Here is a 20,218-nt window from a genome sequence, read left to right as displayed (position 1 = left end):
ATTTACAATGGGGACATCCCCACCACTTTTCAACACAAAGTGACACCTTTGTGTACTCAGATGTCAAATATGGTCTGACAGAGAATTCTGGAAATTTGAGTCTGGAAAAGTATGGAATTTTGAAATGGAAAATGTGTAGGAACCCTGAGAAATGCTATTTCAATACTTTTAAATGTACATTCCCTTAAATTCAGATTTTTGTTTTGCACACCACACTATGAAAACAGCACTATGAAAACAGCATGGTAGCATTGGAAAAACAGAAAGTTTGGTGAAGAGTCCACTGCAAAAAGTTCAATCTGTCTATCACTATCAGACAGACAGGTTGAACTTTTTACAGATGGACCTTGTGCAAAATCTCTGTTCTCTCTCACTCTCTGTTTATGTCTCACCCACAGGAAACCCATGCTAAAATGTTTTACATTTCTTGGACGTCCGGGTAGTGTAGTGGTAGATTCCCTGCCTACCAATACGAGGATCGCAGGTTCACGCCCCCGTGTTACCTCTGGCTAGGTCGGGCGTCCATACAGGCACGATTGGCTGTGTCTGCGGGTGGGAAGCCGGATTAGGGGTGTGTGTCCTGGTCGCTGCACTACCGCCGGGTCGGGGCACCTGCTCAGGGCGGAAGGGAACTGGTGGGAATAGCGGGATCCTGCTGGTGAAGCTCCCCACCGTCAGGTGAAAAGAAGCGGCTGGCAAGTGCACATGTGTCAGAGGAAGCATGGTGCTAGTCTACGGCTCTCCCCAGATTGGCAGAGGGTGGAGCAGCGACCGGGGCAGCAGGGGGAAAATTAGTACAATTGGCGAGAACATGGGGGGGGGGATCAGGAAAAAAAGTTTTACATTTCTGTTGTAAATCAACACAAATCTGATGCATAAAAACTAAAACAGCATTAGATCTGACTATGAAGATGAAAAATGTATCTTCATGAATTTTAAAATGTCTGCGAAAAAGAGTAATTTCTTTGACTTATACTGATACATGTTGAAATGCCTGCCGTGTCACTAAAAACAACAAAGTCTGAATTGAAATCCTGAAACCAACATTTATTTCATTTTTTTTTTTTCATTTAAAATACAAAATATTTTGCAATATTATATTGTAGAGTAAACCATTTTGACAGCCTTTCATGCTTCTCATGTAGCTTCAACATTAACCAGAATGTCATACTATATCATATCATATACTGTATATCCTATGTTCACCAGTCACTAAAACATTGTTTCCAAGGTATTCACACTCCAATGCGCCAGTCCGTTTATCTGTCCATGTCTGTCCAGCCTTCTGTTTCCTCCAAGTTACATGTTTGTCCATTTTTGTTTTTATTTTGTAAATGCACTGTTATAAAGATGTGTCAGTTTCAGTACATTCATGTGTGTAGTTTTGAACATACATCAGTTCAGGCCCAGATGTTGTCTTGTGCAAAACTAGACACATGCATGTGTTTCAAATGATACATCCTGTTTAAGAGTACACTTTTTTAAATACAGAAAAGGTGCATGAACTGTCAGAGACAGCCACAATACAGCTGTCACGAGAGCTCAGTCACAAGTTAAATAATCTCCTTTGTTACCCAATAAACATTTGAGCTAGCAAATTCACCTGACAAGTAAAAAAAAAAGGGAAAAAAAATCACAGCAAATGTGGAAACTGTAAATAGTCTCATCTCACGCCATTCTGCCCAAATAATCCCCCTACCCATAATGCAGTTGGGCTAAGTGAGGTCAAGCTCTCACCTCTGACCTCAACACATTGACACTCATTTCAAGCCATTATTTACAAATACATGTACAACAAAATATCTACACACGGAAAGCTGACACATTGCAAACTAAAAACTTGATGCAAGTTATGAAAACCAATCGTCATGGAAATGTGAAACTAATATCCCCTTTTGAGAAAACCAACTGGTGCCTCTGATGAGACGGGAGGAGAATGATTCACACACACCAGAATTATACAGTTATCCTTGGAAATAGAAATCAATAGGGTGCTTAAACACGGTAGCATGCATGTGCTACACACACACGCACACACACACACACACACACACACACACACACACACACACACACACACACACACACACACACATACTGTACGAACGTGTATACACACACACACACACACACACACACACACACACAAACACACCTCATTCATTTATATATAAAACTCACTGAGTGCTTGGTGTACACACTTTGTTGCGCTTTGAGTTACAGCAAACGTGACAACATACATATATAAGGTTAAATGCATAAACCGAAGTCACCAGCGCATACAGTATAGCATTTTGCATTTTCAATGAAACAAGCAACATTTTCATTCATATAAATCCACCTGTTTCCACATTCAGCATCATTACGCAATATTCCGACCCCTTCGTTTCAGCTCTTTAAGTGCTACCAGTAGGTCCCAGTCTAATTCCCTATACGAGCTAGTGAGTCCCATTCCTATTGGCAGTTACCTGGTAAGTAGCAGGTTGGCAGTAGTTTAGTGTGTCTGGGCAGCAACTCCTCCTCAGACTGAGAAAGAATGAAAACATGAGAGATGATGCTAATCATGCTCATCTCAGCAACACACTGATCCCCGGGTTCCTACACATTTCCATTTAAGAATTGCACACTTTTCCCAGGTCTTAATTTCTTGACAGTGTTTTTTCAGTGTTCAATATGATGTAAGCTGATTGTAGCTGAGACCATAATACTATAGCTGAAGATTATTCGTCACATGACAATGACCGCCGGCGCACAACTGCAAAAAAAAAAAAAAAAAAAAGTTTATTACAAACAACTACATCTTACACTCTTAGATGCCTTTTGTTGCAATTCCCAAACGATTCATTTAATAATTTAACATCATTTCCCAGACTTTACAGCCATGTGTAGGAACCCTGGACCCTAAATGACGATGAAAGAGGCGTATATGAATTCAATGAACCTACATGGATGCTTCACAAGCTGTTTACAAGCATGCTGCATGACCACATATTTCATGTGCTTGTAAACAAGTTTACGAAGCATCAGCAAAATCCTTAGTCTTATATAGAGGGTATGCACGTGATGTCACAGAGGCAGAAGTCACTGCGGGGTCACGCCCACTGAGTGGCAGCACGACTGAGCTTGAATGCAGTAATCAGCCTAGATAACTGGCACCTGCTGCTCAGGGAGGAACCTGCTGAATGTGTTGCCACTCAGTCCTGATTGAGGGGGCGTGTTCCGGTGGGAAAGTGACGTCTGTGCATACCCTCCATAGGCTTATATAGTGTTCATGAATACGCCATAGCATCGGCAGTCATCAGGAGGACGAGGGATGGTAGTGTGTAGTGTGTATGCATCCGTGGACTATAAAAACTGCACTGAAGAGGGATGTAAGTCTATGGATCTAAGTCACTGTTCTCTACAAAGGCACTAGAAACCGTGCTGAGAGGGTCTCGGTCGGATGTCCACACAGACATATCAGGGAACTACAATGTGCACCAATTTACCCTGTTCAGGCTCATTCACTCACTCCTCGACATCTCTCTCTCTCTCCATCCCTTCCGTCTTTCTGTCTCTCTCACTCTGTTCAGCACGCAAGGCAAAGGCATAATGAGTGGAAGCTGTTGGAAACAATGTTGGATAGCGGTCAGTTGGATGCTGGAAGCAGTTAACAAGTAGACAATACCATGATCATTGATCACCTTACAGAAAGACTTTGCACAGTGGCCACGCATTTGGGGTGGAAGTACTTGACAATGACACCGGACCATTCTGATCTTCAGTTAGTGCTCAGTAGCAAGAAGCATACGCTCGGTGCAAAGAAACAAACGGATCATGGGGAAACTTGGCAAGCTTGAGAAAAGTTGAGGCTTAACACAGGCTTAACACAGGCTTAACACAGGCTTTAACACAGGCCAATCCTCAAATAGTGTGTGAGTTGTGAGGCTTAACACAGGCTTTAACACAGGCCAATCCTAAATAAAAGTAGTGTGTGAGTTGTGGCTCGCTGGTGTGGTAAGGAGTGACAGAACATTTAGTTCAAAGTGTTTTCCACCAGGGATCCAATATGTATAAATGCACATCCCTGACCTCCAGTAGTCAATATAGCTTTCCTCTTCTATGACAGTATACAGTATATATACAAATAGCTCGTCTGTCTTCAAAAAGACATCTTATGCTAGCTTCTACTTCGAGTCACACGTTGCATAGCAATGTCCACAAAGACATCGCTGCCATTTTTCCTCTATAATACGCCATATAACACTTTTGACGATTTGAAATGAAAAAAAAAAGAAAAAAGGCATAACCAGTCGCTAGAAGGCGTGCACCACATACACAGTCTCAACACGCAGCTCACCTCTGCAACACTTGACACGAGTTGCAACTAGAATCATGATTTACTCCATGCAGATTTTGATGAACGAGTGGCGGTGTGTAATCTGATGTGTAATCTGCCTGCCTGAGGGTCATGTGTTATGATAAAATATATATTTGGATATATCACGTTTACTATATATGTTTGCAAAGGAGAGCAAATGGCACTAATGCACACACACACGGCCACTCCTGCTCTGTGCGGAGCAGTCCGAGTGGAACACCTCCTGGTACATTCCTCCTGCTTTTCCATATTGCTTTCCCCGCCCTCTCTTTCTGAAAGTCTTTACATCCCTCGTTCCGCCTCTTCTTTAAATGGTCATGGGGGACGTCATGTGGGTCTTTGTCACGTGGAGTTGAGCGTGTGTGTGATGATCAGAGGAGGTCACAGTGTGACGGGGCAAGAGGGGTCAGGGCAGCGGGTGTGGAGATGAGGGCGTGTCAGCAGTCTTGGTGACAGGTGGCCAAGGTGATGGATGCTACGGTTACAGCCGCCATGGCGATGGCCACCGGAGTGACGGCCACCATGGTGAAACGGGGGTCCATGGTGACTGTCACCACAGCAACTGTCACCACAGGGACGGTCCCCACAGTTACAATTGCCAGGGTGACAACAGTGACCATAGCAGGCCTCCCCCTTCGTTAGACAAAGGAGTTCATGGCATTGACGGGCGATGGCGCCTCAGAGCTCTCGTTGCCTTCGTGCGTATCTTTCTCTTTCTTGCCGCTGTACTGGCCGATGAAGGAGCCGTCCTCGTTGAACTGTCCGTCCCCGCCCTCCCCGTAGTCCACCAGGCTGTCGTCGCTCTCGTCGCGCCGCACCGTCCCGTTGGACGGCGTCCGGCTGCCCTTCAGCGGCTTGTGGTCCTCCGTGTCACTGTGGCGGGGAGGAGAGAGAGAGTTTACTGAGAAGGGGAAATCATTTGTCCAATTGCTGTCCAATTGCTTCAGCAGTGGTCAGAAACCCCGGTGGCCAAACAGGGGGCGGGCTCTTATTTTAGCATTAAATATAAATGTAACCTGGCTTTTCCACTGCACAAGTGTACCATCACACATAAACATACGGCCACAGTGCGTATGTTCTTTTCATAAACATACTGCCACAGTGTGTATGTTCTTTTCATAAACATACTGGCACAGTATGTATGTTCATTCATGTTTCATTGTGCTTTGTAAACACTTTAGTTTGGGTAAGACCACCATAGCTCTATTTCCAATGGGTGTTGGCAGTGACTTCATATTGATACTGTTTAAAGCAGGGATGGTCACTCAGTGTGGCCCCCGAGTTAATAAAAAAAAAAAAAATTTTTTTTTCCTTCCTATTTTTGATAGGTAGTTTCTCCCGTTAATCTCCCGATTTCATAATGATACAAATCAAATGGCTGTAGCAGGCTTAGCTTTAAGCCAGTGACGTTTCTGCTATCACATGAAACTAGAAGACCTAAGGCATCCATTGGCACCAAACATGTCATGCTAGCTTGTTGGGAAGGTAGGGTTAGGGTTAGGGGGGCTAAATACTCCTCCAAAGTTAGGCTACATTTTGACGAGGCAAAAACTGGCATGGCCAATTTTCAAAGTGGTCCCTTGACCTCTCACGTCAAGATATCTGAATGAGAATGGGTTCTATGGGTACCCACGAGTCTCCCCTTTACAGATACTAAATGTATATTTGAATATGAAAAATAGAAATGTTGGTAGAAATTTCATTCTTTTCATCAATTAGTAGCTATAATTGGTTCATTTAAGTTACAGTATCCTGCTGGTGGAAGTGCACGGTCACAATCTGACCCATCCATCAAAGTTGCCCATCGCTGGGTTAGAGCATGAACACAACTTCTCGATATTCCCGTGGAAAACCACGACTGATACTGTACCACCACCATAGCAGGACCACTATCTTGTACAGTGTTGAATTTGTGCAGTGGAGCGGCTCAGCTAGATCTATAGTGTGGTGTGTTAGTGCTGGGGAGGTGTAAGCCCAGATGCTCCAAAGATCAAGGGTTGGTGACTGCTGCTAAAGAGGATTTCTCAAACGCGTGCTGCTCAGTCCATTGTCATACTACAGTATACCCACATTATAATGCAATTTCTGAAATGAGCTCAGACAATATGCTTTCAATTTACATGCATTCATCAAAAATGCAGGTGTTTTCAGTCTCATTTCGAAGGCTGTTGTGCTCCAAAGTAAAACTATATAAATCCAGTAACACTGTTTATCTCTGACCTGTTTGTCCCTTTGGTCTAATAACTTTCCATACTTTTCATAATTCCATAGTATGCAAGCTTTGATATCAGGATACAGTAATACATTTCAAATGAATTTTCAAGCTCATTGCATTAATTTACATACTCAAAAGGGGGGGGGGGGGATAATGCAAAATGAAGGAAGCCAGAGTGTATTGCAGTAGAAGTAGAAGCAGTGAATTTGAGTGTTAAAGTAGTCATTGTTGTTGTTAGGGCGTTGACGTGATGATCGATGAGTATGATGGATCAGTTGGTGTGCTTTGTCAACAATGCCTCTCTTGCCTTAGCTTCACTTGAGGAGATAGTACACACAAACCTATAGCTGGGAGGTTTCATAGGTTGTGTGTGGAATTGCATGCTGGTATAGCACATCCCTTCTTACCTTTCCATGGACCTAAAGCCCCCCAAAAAACAAAGATAAAAATGGAAGGACACATGAAAAGCAATTGATGAGCCACAATGAGCTGCTATTCTTTTGTGCGCTTTTCCTAGGCAGGCAGCCTTTGAAAATATAACAATGGCACAACACACAGATATAACATGTAATATTGTGTGATACAGATACATCAACAAAGCAGCAAAAATAGTGGCATGTATAGCTTTGACACAGACAATGAATTCACTATTTCACAAGAGAAAGCATGCATGATGGAAACAATGATATTCCATTGAATACAGTATAAAAACAGACATCTTCATGGAATTTCAACGGAGTCTGAAAATCCATTGAGGAACATTCGTGACAAAAGTGAAACTGCAGTGAAATAAGTAAAATCATCTCACGCCAATGGCAGATGTTTTCACTTCTTTTGAGAATCATTACATTTTGTGACTCAACATGAGATGAAGCAGCTTATTAAAATCCTAATATTTTGCATTGTAGAAAGCATTTTTAGATGATTAGATGATCAGTTTGCTGGTGAGTCGGTCATTATAAGGGTCAATACAGAGGAGTGTTGTGGATTTGGTCTTGCCTCTAGAGAGAGTTTGGTAATGGAGCCAGGTGGGTAGAGAGTCTCTGCAGCCTGGTCAAATGCTCTACGTACGGACACAAGGAGTGATAACATAAGAGCCTTAGACACTGGTCTCATCTCCATTTAGTGCTGACAACTTAAAATCCTTCTTTTCAAATGCTACATTTGTTGAGCAGCTATTTTGAATGTCACAGGCTTTGTTTGGACTAGTTACAATTATTACTTGGGATTTCCACATCAAGAAATTTTGCTTTTGTTCCTATTATTTCAAAAGGTGTGAAGATCTATCAACAAAAAGAAGAAATATTTTTTCCCTTTCTTATAAGTCACAGACATTTTTCAAAGTCCATGGTTAGAAACGGTGCTCCAGTTTTCTGTCTAAAGAATGTAGCTTTTGTCTCTCACCTGTATTCTCCAAACGTCCCATCGTCCTCCTTCATGGGCTGGATCTCAGGGTCTTGGTGAGCCTCCTCTTTCTCTTTCACTGTAAATGATAGATAACTGTGACTGCACTGTTTTCCAAGAAGTCATGACTGTGTTCAATGCTGTATGGGACAATAAAGTAAGGACTACCTTGTCTGTATTTGGTTTAGCTCTACGAGAAGGTTTGAATTTTCATTTTTTATACACAATTTGTTAGTTTTTGAAGGGAAAAAAAACAAAACAGGGGCAATAACGACCCAAATGAGTCACCAAAAAGCATGAATTTATCAAATCTTTTTTAAGTGTTGAAGTTGAACTTTTTCCAGGTTTGGAGGAATTATTGACAATTATGCATTACGTAAAATGTTTCAGAAATGTGTTTTTAATTTCCCCCCTCAACTGCTCAAGTCCTATTTAACATCAAGCTTATTGAGCTGAATGACTCTATTTGAGGTTGTCAGTTCAAAAGTACTCGTATATATTTTGAAAATCTAGACCCCATGTAAAAAGTGAAAAGCCACCTTCAAAGGAATGCCATCTTCCTCACTTTGACCTGGTGGCACAAAGCTTTAGACAGCTTCCTCACTTTGACCTGGTGGCACAAAGCTTTAGACAGCTTCCTCACTTTGATCTGGTGTCTCAAAGCTTTAGACAGCTTCCTCACTTTGACCTGGTGGCTCAAACTTTGGACAGCTTCCTCACTTTGACCTGGTGGCACAAAGCTTTAGACAGCTTCCTCACTTTGACCTGGTGGCACAAAGCTTTAGACAGCTTCCTCACTTTGACCTGGTGGCACAAAGCTTTAGACAGCTTCCTCACTTTGACCTGGTGGCACAAAGCTTTAGACAGCTTCCTCACTTTGACCTGGTGGCTCAAAGCTTTAGACAGCTCCAGCACAATTTTGAGGTTGTGGGATCGTAAAAGCTTGCATTTTTGAAAGCTTTTCCCCCCTGACCTCTGCAGAGATATAAACAGGGGATTATGATAGAGAAAACCACAGACAGACAAAGTTTTACTGACTGATGGGAAGTAGTTAGGAGTTTTTTTGTAACAGAGGTACGACCTAGGGCCACTGGGCATAAAGTCGAAAGAGCTCATAAAACACGTCTTGACTCTGTATGGGACCTGTCTGTAGCAACCAGTATGAATTCCAGCCAGTCCTGACAGCCACCTTGTCTGTTGCTCTGGATCACTTCGCAGTGTGTCCACACTGCATATCTGCCTGGAGGAGGCGCTGGGTTAATCTGTGTGAGTCGGTGTGTTTCCAGTCATGTTAAAAACATGGCAGGCCGGTTTCAGTAACAACATTTCACCTCTATTGGGGATCGAACCAACAATCGGAGTCAGGGAGAAACAGCTGCTCATCCTCCTGAGCGGTTTCTCAGTTTGCAATTTGGCATATGATTTTTACTATAAAACAACATGGAAACGTAAGGAGCGAGAGAGCTGGGGTTTGAACCAGCAAACACCTACACGACAAAAAGCTGTTTATCTCACTGAGCTAGAGTTACTGTAGGGTCTTTGACCAGTCTCCTTCATCAGCTTATTTCTATCAGTGTTCAATCTAGTGATGATACTGGTGGTACCTTACAATCACCAGCTTAATTGTGAACATTTCTGAAGCCAAAGTCTGATGCAAGGATTGAACCAACAACGTTCTGCACAACATCCATATGTTTACCTGGGTGAGCTAATAGCCTACTTCCTCTAGGGCTGGGCGATATACTGTAGATTAGGCTGAATGGTGATCCACGATAATATTTACATGTATTTTCTACAAAGTGGTCTAAATGTTCAGTTGTAAGTCAAAGCCACATCTGTGTGTCACCTGGGTATTTTCCGCCCTTGTTCCTCTTGATGAAGCACACTATGAGAAGGACCAGGATGAGGAGAGCAATGGCACACATCAGGCCAATAAACCAACCCTGGGTGGCAATGTCCACCTGCCGACTGGCTACAGCTGGAGAGAGAGCGTGAGAGATGGGGAGAGAGACAGAGAGAGTCAGTGAGATGTGAAAATGGACAGACAGAGAAAGACAAGGAGATAGAGGGAGAACAAGCAAAAAATGTGAGTGAAAATCTAATTTCAAGCTGTTAAATGATGGAATCCTTCATTTTCTTCATGCTGTGCAACACTGAGGGTGAAAACTAAAGAAACCGTGAAGTTAAAGACAGCAACTTTTGAACATTTAAAATATGGATTAACATGCAATGGCTCCCTGAGCACTGTACAATAACAAAACATAAGAAAATAAATACAATCTAGTGTAAATGAATGGAACTCTTAGAAATGACTTTTTATATGACATGCATCAGACCAACTGATGGCAACTGCAGCCTCTGAATGTTGTAGTTCTGATAATGGGAGAGAAGTATGGATGATGGGGAGATGACACAGGCAAAAAAGAAAGAAAGAAAACTACATGGACCATCTATCCTGAGGCATGCCGCCTCACCTGGCACCGTAACCAACACCTCTTCTGTGCTGTGGACCGTCGAGTCAGCCTGGTCTCTAGCTACCACACGAACCCTATAGGACGTGCCCGGCTTTAAACCCCTTATCATATACGAGTGCGTACCGTTTACCAACTCCTTTTTCCAGTCCTCTTTACCTAGAAATGGGGTTGTGGAAGGAGATGAATGAGATACGGGGGAAAGAAAGTTTTGTGAAAAATAATTCTTTGGTAGATGATATTGAATGATAACTGGTTTTGTGGGTTGCAATGGTGAATATTTAGTGTTACTGTATTCACCTTATGTAGAAGAGACAGTCTGGCTTGAGAGACTAACAGGAAGTGTAAACACAATCGGAAGTTCCAATTGTGTTTACACTTCCTGTGACTCATAAACCTAGTCATATGTGAGTCAAACTAGGTTTGACCAGGTGAAACAGCCGGCGTTTTGAACAGGAAGTCGTGACACAATGGGTCAAGTGGACGGGGCTACATAAGGTGAATACACTTATATACTGTAGGTCATAATAAACTAATTTAATTACTGATCATTACATAATGATTACCAAATCATTTCAATGATGTTGTTAATTGTTATTTAACAGTAGTGATATACCAATAGAACAATGATACATACAGCAAATCAAGCATGCGTTGATGTTTTGAGGTGACTGTCTGCAAATATAAGGTAAAGCCTTACTGTTTTCTACAATATATTCCACAAATACATTCTTATGGTGTCCATAGTATTCCCAACTGATCACAGCACCGTCCTCCGATACAGAAGTGTTAACCGTGCCGAATACCGGGCCTATGGGACGCACTGGGCACACAAGAGACACATAAGGGTTTATTCCAAAACTCTCTATAATAAAATGTCTGAATTTGTCTGAAATGTCTCTGAATTTCATGTTCACAAATACAGGTTGATCCTATCTTCAGAGAAGCTGGTGGATATCTCAGTATAGAAACCCTTCAGATAGGTTTCAGCTGCTGAGCAACAATAAGAGTAGTAGCCAGTAAACAAAGTCTAAGAAGTAAAGATAATAACAAAAAAATCTAAATTACTAGAAACGAATGTCTTCACAATGGTATCATTAAAGTAGCAATAAACGCAGTAGGTAGAACAAGGTAGATTTCTAAACATCTACTACTACTATCAGGGAAATTAATCATAATCTCTTTATAATAAAATAACCCCATCAGATCCTCCATTGAAGATCTGTAATTGTTATTTTTTTTGGTTTGATAATTGATACACCTGATCAGGGCAGCAAACAGGTAACACCCCCCCCCCCCAAAGTTTCATAACACAAGGACATTCAGTACGGTGTTAGAACCTGCCACCACACAGAAAAAGCAGGTGAGTTACATAGTTACTGAAAAAATTTCCATCTTAATAAGTTCTTTAATCTAAAATAGTAGTCTTCTTAAAACAAGTGAAAAAAATCTGTCATTTGGATGAGGGCAATGTATTTGTATCCAATTGAAATCAATATGTTTCCAGAATTTGTTTGAAACAAGCGGCAATATCTTGAAATAACTTAATTACAGTCAAGATAACATCACCTGATTAAAGTCAATTCCTGAGATGCACTGGAAGCATCTGATAGTATTTATATTTTTTTATATATATATATATATATATATATTTAAAATTTTCTTTTGTTTTCAGAAAACTAAATTTTTAAGACTTCTGCTTGCACTAGATCAGGGGTTTTTCAAAGTCTGAGACTGTGGACCTCGCCTCAGACAAAGCTGGGAAAAAGCCAGCCAGCCACTCTTAGTTTACTTGTGTAGTTCGCTAAATTTATGTATGCAGCATCATGTTTATGCTATTTGATGAACAATTGAGACATGATAGTCTGATACTGCTGTTTGACTTCAGACTACACCTACTACTATTACATGAAAAAGGTCTGTCTGAAGGCATTTATTAGTTTCTAACTCTGGTAAAGTGGAAAAATCTGTAAAATTCTCCAAAACTACTGCATCTCTGAACTATCTTTTTAACCAACCTAACCTATGTGATCTCCTTTTGATAACCAATGCAATATTTTTTCACTTCCATTCACTGAGCCTCCCCTGAAACGGTTTGGAGGCCCCCTGGGGAGGCCCGCCTCCCACTTTGAAAACCTCTGCACTAGATTAAAAGACTTAGAAGATGTTTTTTTTGCAGTGTAGAGGTCCTGTGTAGAGAGTTGGGGAGGTAGTGGGGACACAGGGAGAGAGTTGGGGAGGTATTGGGGACACAGGGAGTGCTTATACCCTTGTGAAACGGGGGACGCGGAGACTGAGTGATGGGGGAGGTTGGGTGAGGGGGCTCTGTGGGGCCTGAAAGAACACGAAGAAGAGTGAGACAACACACATACACACCACAACAAACAACAACATATAGACTGCAGAGCCACTGTTTTGTGGAGAAAGTTGCTAACAGCATGCAGAATTAAAATTGTGCAGTCTCAGACCTGGTCCTTTAGCACTTTAGCTGAGATTCAGAGTTGAGTTAAACACCTGTGCAGTGCAAACACAAATAGCTCTTCCTTGCATTCTCCTGTCTTATATGAAGAACGAATGCACATGGCTTAATGTCACAATGAAACTGTGCAACATAATGCAGGGAGGGATCATTCAAAACTCTAAACCAATGGGAAATCAGTTAGTGAAAGAAAGGCAGTTTCATATCATTGGAGGGACAGGAATCAGGATTGTTCAAGAATCTGTGATCTTTTATTGGTTGGAAGTTTTTATTTACCCCGCCTGGTACACAATGACATCACTACTTAAGGTTTTCTGTTTTCCAGGATGTACTGTAAAAGTAATGAGATTTTGACATAATATGATGTTTTTTTTATTACTATTATTTTTAGACATAAATTGTCAAATGGTGATGAAATGAGCAAGATTTTTCACTTCAGTGTGACTTTAAGTCAGGCCAACTCTGAATCGCAGCGCTGTGGCGTGTGCAATATTTGGTTCCAGCCAAATTATAGCTTACACAAACACACGAGCCATCAGTTTATAGCATGAACAGATATATCAGATGTGTTAGTAGCCTACCACAAACACACGAGTCATCAGTTATAGCATGAACAGATATATCAGATGTGTTAGTAGCCTACCACAAACACACGAGTCATGAGTTTAAAGCATGAACAGATATATCAGATGTGTTAGTAGCCTACCACAAACACACGAGTCATGAGTTTAGAGCATGAACAGATATATCAGATGTGTTAGTACACTAAGTACAGTAGTAGCCTACTGGACTGGAACCAAAGCATGCAAAAGGATAAAACAAAGCATCATGCGACAGGCTGTTTGTAAGCAAGTTAATTTGAAGAGGGTGAATAAAAGCAGCAAAGATTGAAAGCATGAAATGCACAACTAATTTCAGTACACACAGGTCACACAGTACATTGTACTGTAGGTGGAATCCAGTATGACCTGTACTGTACAAGAGGAGAAACCTATTCCTTCAGAATAGGACACAAGCAAGGTTGCTTGCAGATGCCATGGAAGTATGTCACATAAAGCCTATTTGTTCACAGCAGGAGCTTTTAGACACGATAACCTGGTAATGGTCAAGGACATGCAGAGATCAAACTAAAGACTATCTTTGAAGGGGGGCTCTGTCTGTTATATCTGATGATATGCATAACATGCAGGTACTGTACTTCCAGTGGCAGAATTGGGTTACCTTTGCCCTCCTCTACAGTGGGCTGAATACGAACTTCAGAGAGAGAAGAAGAGAAAGAGATAGAGGGAGTGTAAGAGGTTGAGTGAGGGACCTTATGCAGCGCTTGTACTTTTTGGCTTGGTTGCACACTCACATTCCTCCTTTCAACCTAGACGACATTACCATTCACTGGAATATTTTACATCTGTTGTCAGGGTGCTGTGACTCTGATCCGTGCAATAAGATGTTAGTGATACAGGGATTTAACCTTATTAAGCTGCTGCACTTGTAATTCGCTCTGAATAAAGGGTAAATTATACTTCTGCATCAAATTGCTGCCATAGCTATTGGTGGTGTGAGCATTTATGGTTCTGTGTCAGTGAGTGTGCGCGTAGACCATCAAAACACTAGATGGCAGTGGCATGCTTTGTTAACATGGAAGTAGTAACAGAACATAGTGTGTAGATTCCCTTGATCTTTGATCTGCTCCGTTGTCTTCACTATCAGTGGACATCAAACAGATACAAGTAGGAGGAAATACAAAGAAATACAAAGCCAATCCCAGTTCTTGTAGTGTTGGGGTGCCCTGAGTTACGCCACAGGTTTGACGTGGGACCAGAAATCACCCTTAAGAGTGTCAACTAAAATGCCTAAAATGTAATACATAACACAGAACTTACTCGTGTCCATGACTGTGAAGGCCTCCTCAGTGATGACGGGACCAGAGCCCTTGATTGTCTGAGCGTTGACGTAAAACTTGTAGAGTGTGCTGGACTTGAGGTTGGCCAGGGTGAAGGAGGTCTCATTGGCTAGGAAGGTCTTGATCTCGATGGGTCCCAGCTCATTGGTGCTGTTGACTGCGGAGAAAGGAACAATGAGAGAAAGGATGGAAAAGCCAAAGGAGGTAAAAAAAAAGGAGTGAAATTAGAGAAATAAAGGAATGAGGAGAGGAAGAAAGGGAGAGGTTGAAGTTTGAAGTTAGTAAACAGTGTTTTTCCAATGCACAAAGTATACTGCACCTGGAGTGAGTATGGTATGGTACTGACATCCTTTGGTGCTGGAATATTGAGCCATTGCCATAATGATGACTTGCCAGCCATTTTGGAAGTGGGTCAGTAGCAAACACATTTAGATACACTAGCAAGCTTCAAGTGTACAAAAGCACTGTGCACACTAATGCTGTTGAATGCTGATGGAGCAGAGTGTCGGGCCGTTGGCACGTCTACCTGGTTGGTATTGGAGCGTGTAGCTGGTGAGGCGTCCGTTGTTGTTGAGCGGTGGGCCCCATTCCAGAGTGAGAGAGTCCATGTTAGGGTTGATGATGTGCAGGAAGGAAGGAGGGCCTGGAACTGTAGACAAACAGACCAATCAGAACCACAGTCACGATCTGGACATCACAAACAGGACCATGCTGTATATCACTGTCCATATCAAAGTTGTATCACTGCATTCATTCAGGTTGTGTGGAATACATGCATGAATACATTCTCAGCTTTGTGGAGCATGGACATGATTACTAACCAGTGTTATGAACTAAAGTATAGTAAGGCATTACTGTAATTGTATTACCTTCCCAGTACCTAATAATATAAGGGATTACCTTTTCCCAAAAAGTAATTATATTACAATTACTAATCCAAATAACTTCAAGTTACTGCATTACTTGCATTCAAGTTATTGCTACACAAGACTACTGCATTTTGTCCTAGGTAGGCAAATCAGCAAACTAAAAAGTATGCATTTTGACTGATTGTTGAGTCTTCCTGTAAGGTTAAATGTTCCAATAGACCCTTTTCACAGCAACCATTTTGAGATGGTAAAGCAGTAAGTAAAGCAGGTTTAACCAATGCCATTAATGATGGTTCCATTCCATTTAGGTGTTACAGTGCCACGGCCCTCATTAATGTTATTTGTTAAACCTGCTTTACCACATCTAATGGTTGCTGTGAAATGGGCCTATAAAGTGTATTCAGCTCCAAAAGGAGCTGGCTAAACAGGTTGTACGTCACTTTTTCGGAAGGAGGGTAGCAAAAATAATATAGTGTAGTAATGTAACGAGTAACATAACTAATTACTTTTGATACCAAGTAATAACTAAAATAACATTATTACTTTTTAAATGAGTAATATGTAATAAGTAATTCATTACATTTCCTGAGTAACCTGCCCAAGATTGATCGCGACTGAATCAAATCCTGTAATAGAAACATAATCAGAAAATAGTGCAACAAATTAAGACTCACCAAGATTTCCCATTTCAAAATGCCATACTTATTTCAGATTTAAATTTCTTGGCTGGTTTTGAGCATTTTGCTCATGCTAGGCCATAATACTCTATGGATGCAAATACTCATGGCAACAAATGTCACAATAATGTGAGATAACAGATCGTCTATGACTACATTAACTAGTTAGAATTAAGTATAGTGGTACTCAACAACAATATTTTCACTTTTCCTTTTTTGAGCAACTCTAAAACTCTTTTCCCATATGTATGACCTTCCATATGACCCTTCAGACCTGCATTATAACTCTCTGGGCCCAATTCAAGCACACACACCTCCCTCGGGGGTCTCGAAGCTCTTGCCGGGGCTGGGGGGCCCCTCTCCCTTGCTGTTCAGGACCCTGATGAACAGGCTGTAGAGGCTGTAGGGCTGGAGACCCGGCAGGCGGCCCTCGCTGCGGTTCCCGCTGAACGTCAAAACCTGTGCGTGCTGCTCCGCCCCGGCCTCCGCCTCCTGCAGGCCGCGCTCCCGCCGGTAGTACACCTGGAGGAAACACACCAATAGTTATTGTGTGCCATTGTTCTACTCTTTCTTCACACAGACACATGTGGATGTACAAACAGATACACACACAAATGTACACACATGTACATGGACAAGATGTTTACACTCACGTGCATGCATACAGGATGTGCTGCTACGCACTAAACACTAAACAAATGCATGTACTGTTAGTAACTGTACCCATGTTAACAGACATTACTGTACCTTGTATCCTTGCATTTCCCCCCTGACTGTAGAGGAGGGTACAGGCTCCCAGTGCACCTCTGCCAGGGTGCTGTTATGAACCATGACCTGCACACTCTCAGGGAAAGACAAGGGCACTGGGAGAGAGAGAGAGATTGAGTGAGAGACAGATAAAATGTCAATCAAAGTCTAGTTTCAATCAAAGTCTAGTTTTAAGCTACTAAAGAAACAGTGAAGTTAAAATGAATGGAATCAGATAGAAAGATGAGGAATTTATTCAGATGGTCAAGTGCTATGTGGGGGATTCAAATTGCTTAATCTGCTGTACAGTTTCATAACAAAGTGCCAAATAAAGGCTCACGAGATATAAATGGAATACGGTAGGTTGAATGGCGAAAAGTGGAAAATGTGAACAATCCATGGCCAGTTTGTCCAATATCCCATTAAGAGAAACAGAGCTGCCACGACATGTTGAGTCAGAATCAAGCCCTATAACATAACAACTTCTTTTTTTATCCCATTTTATCCCCAATTGTACTTCGCCAATTACTCCCCCTGCTGCCCTGGTCGCTGCTCCACCCTCTGCTGATCTGGGGAGTGCCGAAACTAACACCATGCTTCTTCCGAGACATGAGCATTAGCCAGTAGCCACCTGACAGCTGGAGCCTCACCGGTAGGATGTAGCACGTGGGAGGATCACGCTATACCAACCAGTTCCCTTCCCTCTGAACAGGCGCCCCGACCGACCAGAGGAGGCGCTAGTGCAGCGACCAGGACAAATACCCTCAAACCGGCTTCCCTCCCGCAGACACGAGCCAATTGTGCCTGTATGGATGCCCGACCAAGCCGGAGGTAACGCGAGGATGCAAACCTGTGCCCTAACTAAATAACTACTTCATCAACTTCATCACCAGTTTTTCATTGTCTGTGTTTTTAAGACCAAAGATGACAAGGTACATAAATCTTTAACTTTATGAGTTGTGAATGTTTCGATGCATGTTAATTTCTAGCGTGCTGTAAAGATTGTTCAACAAACCAAAAGAAAATTAGACAAGTAAAGTCCAATGGCCCACTCACAGTCTTCTCCGGAGTATCCCAGTACCACTTCAGGCTCCGGACCGCTGCCGTAATCGTTCACAGCTTGAACTTTGATCTCGTAGGGCACGTAGGTGGGTGTTCCAGACACCACGTACTGGGTGACGTTGGACACGGTCTCTGAGGACCAATCCTGATCCACATCCTTCTGCCTCCACTGGACCTTGTACAGCAGACCCGGCCCGTTGGACTGAAATCCAGTCAGCGGCTGTACAGGTGGAGATTTATTTTTATTTATTCATTTTTTACTTTAGTCAGTTGCAGAGTTTTTCCATGGCATTTTGGCTTTGGCTGTTGCTACATAGGGTACAAATTGCAGTGTAAGTGAAAATGTAAGAAATATAGTGGAGATTTTTTTCTTCTTCTTTGTTTTTTTGCCCCATATTTTTCTCCCAATTTTTCTCCCCAATTGTACTTGGGCAATTCCCCCTGCTGTCCCGGTCATTGCTTCTCCCCCTCTGCCGTTCTTCTCGTTTCATATGATCCCAGGATCTTCACTCTACAGTAGCTTTAGAAATGAGCCCGCTAAAGCCTACTGTACCCCAGCTCCTCCTCTACTCCTCACAGTGCGACATTGCTTTATTTCAGAGGCAGTAGCGGGCTCATTTTTAAAGCTAGAGTGAAGATCCTGAGATCATATGAAACTAGAAGACCTAAGCCATTCATTGGTACCAACCAGGTCATGCTAGCTTGTCAGCAAGGGGGTGGACTCAGGCTCCAAATTTAGTCAAAATTTTGGCGAGGGAAAAACTGGCATGGCCATTTTCAAATTGCCCCCTCACAATTTCTAACTACCCCCTCAGTCACTTCATTCTGGAGCCGGCCCTGCACAGGCTTCACATTCACCACTATTACGAGTGTGTCTACACTGTGTAGATAGTTAGAAACTTCAAACTTCAAACTACAACCAAATAATAATAATAATTGTAATATTAATAATAATAACAATAATAATAATAATAATAATAATAATAATAATAATAATAATGATAACAACCAAAGAAAGCTTACCATCCAGGTGATGATCAGGTTGCTGTGCTCTGTTCCAACTCCCTCAACATCTGATGGATTTTCATCAGGAGCTGGGGAAACCAACGAAAGTAGAGAATCAATCACCATTGCAATAACATCTGCATCCACCCATCCACCCCATCTATCTATCTATCTATCTATCTATCTATCTATCTATCTATCTATCTATCTATCTATCTATCTATCTATCTATCTATCTATCTATCTATCTATCTATCTATCTATCTACCGGTACAGTATCTATCTATCTATCTATCTATCTATCTATCTATCTATCTATCTATCTATCTATCTATCTATCTATCTATCTATCTATCTATCTATCTATCTATCTATCTATCTATCTCTCTACCTACCTACCTACCTACCTACCTACAACCATGCAGAATATCCATATCCACATCTGATACAATTATATTTCTGCATAGATTCTGCAGACATTTTGAGACATCACCCACTCTGACGCACAGTACCTGCACCCGTAGGTCCTGTACACTATTATTATACTCATTATATTACAATGGGAAACAACCTTGACGAAAAATATCTAACCAAATCATCACTGGAGAGCCCTTGAGCGGTTACTGACCATACTAAAAATATGGTGTTTTTTCCCTTGTATTTTACCATTCTATTCCCATTCTTCATGTTAATTTGTTATATTTTGACTTTTTTATTGGATGGTGATGGTGATGGTGATAGTGTCTCTTACCTGCAGGAGTGGTCCTGTACTGGCGTGAGGGCTGGCTGGGCCGGCTGTAGCCCACGTCGTTGACGGCCAGCACTCTGAAGGAGTAGTAGACGAACGGAGAGAGGCTGAGGTGTGCAGTGGTGCTGGTGCCTTCAACCTCCGTCATGTTGATCCAGACCCCCGGCTGGTGGAGAAGGTCCTCGTACTGGATCAGGAAGTCTACGGAAAACCACAAGAGAGAAGATTGAAGAATCACGATTTAAAATTCAGTATTGTTGCGTCAACAGAACTGATTATAA

The 20,218-nt window shown here is 42.0% G+C and overlaps 1 protein-coding gene across 1 annotated transcript in view; it reads right to left on the bottom strand.

The window, feature by feature from the left end:
* Positions 1 to 4,998: 4,998 nt before the first annotated feature.
* Positions 4,999 to 20,218, bottom strand: part of nrcama (neuronal cell adhesion molecule a) — a gene marked incomplete at both ends in the record, with an annotated part of 28,381 nt that continues 13,161 nt past the window's right edge. Inside the window, 15 exons of the mRNA XM_083632046.1 lie at positions 4,999 to 5,233; positions 6,983 to 6,994; positions 7,980 to 8,058; positions 9,826 to 9,957; positions 10,454 to 10,609; positions 11,151 to 11,273; positions 12,719 to 12,784; positions 14,151 to 14,183; positions 14,810 to 14,986; positions 15,356 to 15,478; positions 16,690 to 16,897; positions 17,123 to 17,238; positions 18,179 to 18,404; positions 19,208 to 19,278; positions 19,941 to 20,138. Coding sequence (XP_083488172.1) covers positions 4,999 to 5,233; positions 6,983 to 6,994; positions 7,980 to 8,058; positions 9,826 to 9,957; positions 10,454 to 10,609; positions 11,151 to 11,273; positions 12,719 to 12,784; positions 14,151 to 14,183; positions 14,810 to 14,986; positions 15,356 to 15,478; positions 16,690 to 16,897; positions 17,123 to 17,238; positions 18,179 to 18,404; positions 19,208 to 19,278; positions 19,941 to 20,138 — 1,955 coding nt within the window. The remainder of the gene's footprint in view (positions 5,234 to 6,982; positions 6,995 to 7,979; positions 8,059 to 9,825; positions 9,958 to 10,453; positions 10,610 to 11,150; positions 11,274 to 12,718; positions 12,785 to 14,150; positions 14,184 to 14,809; positions 14,987 to 15,355; positions 15,479 to 16,689; positions 16,898 to 17,122; positions 17,239 to 18,178; positions 18,405 to 19,207; positions 19,279 to 19,940; positions 20,139 to 20,218) is intronic.

The sequence above is a fragment of the Poromitra crassiceps genome (assembly GCF_964638095.1).
Source record: "Poromitra crassiceps genome assembly, chromosome: 2".
Lineage (NCBI taxonomy): Eukaryota > Metazoa > Chordata > Actinopteri > Beryciformes > Melamphaidae > Poromitra > Poromitra crassiceps.
The sequence above is the reverse complement of the archived record's forward strand: the minus strand, read 5'-3'. Positions and strand labels throughout refer to the sequence as shown.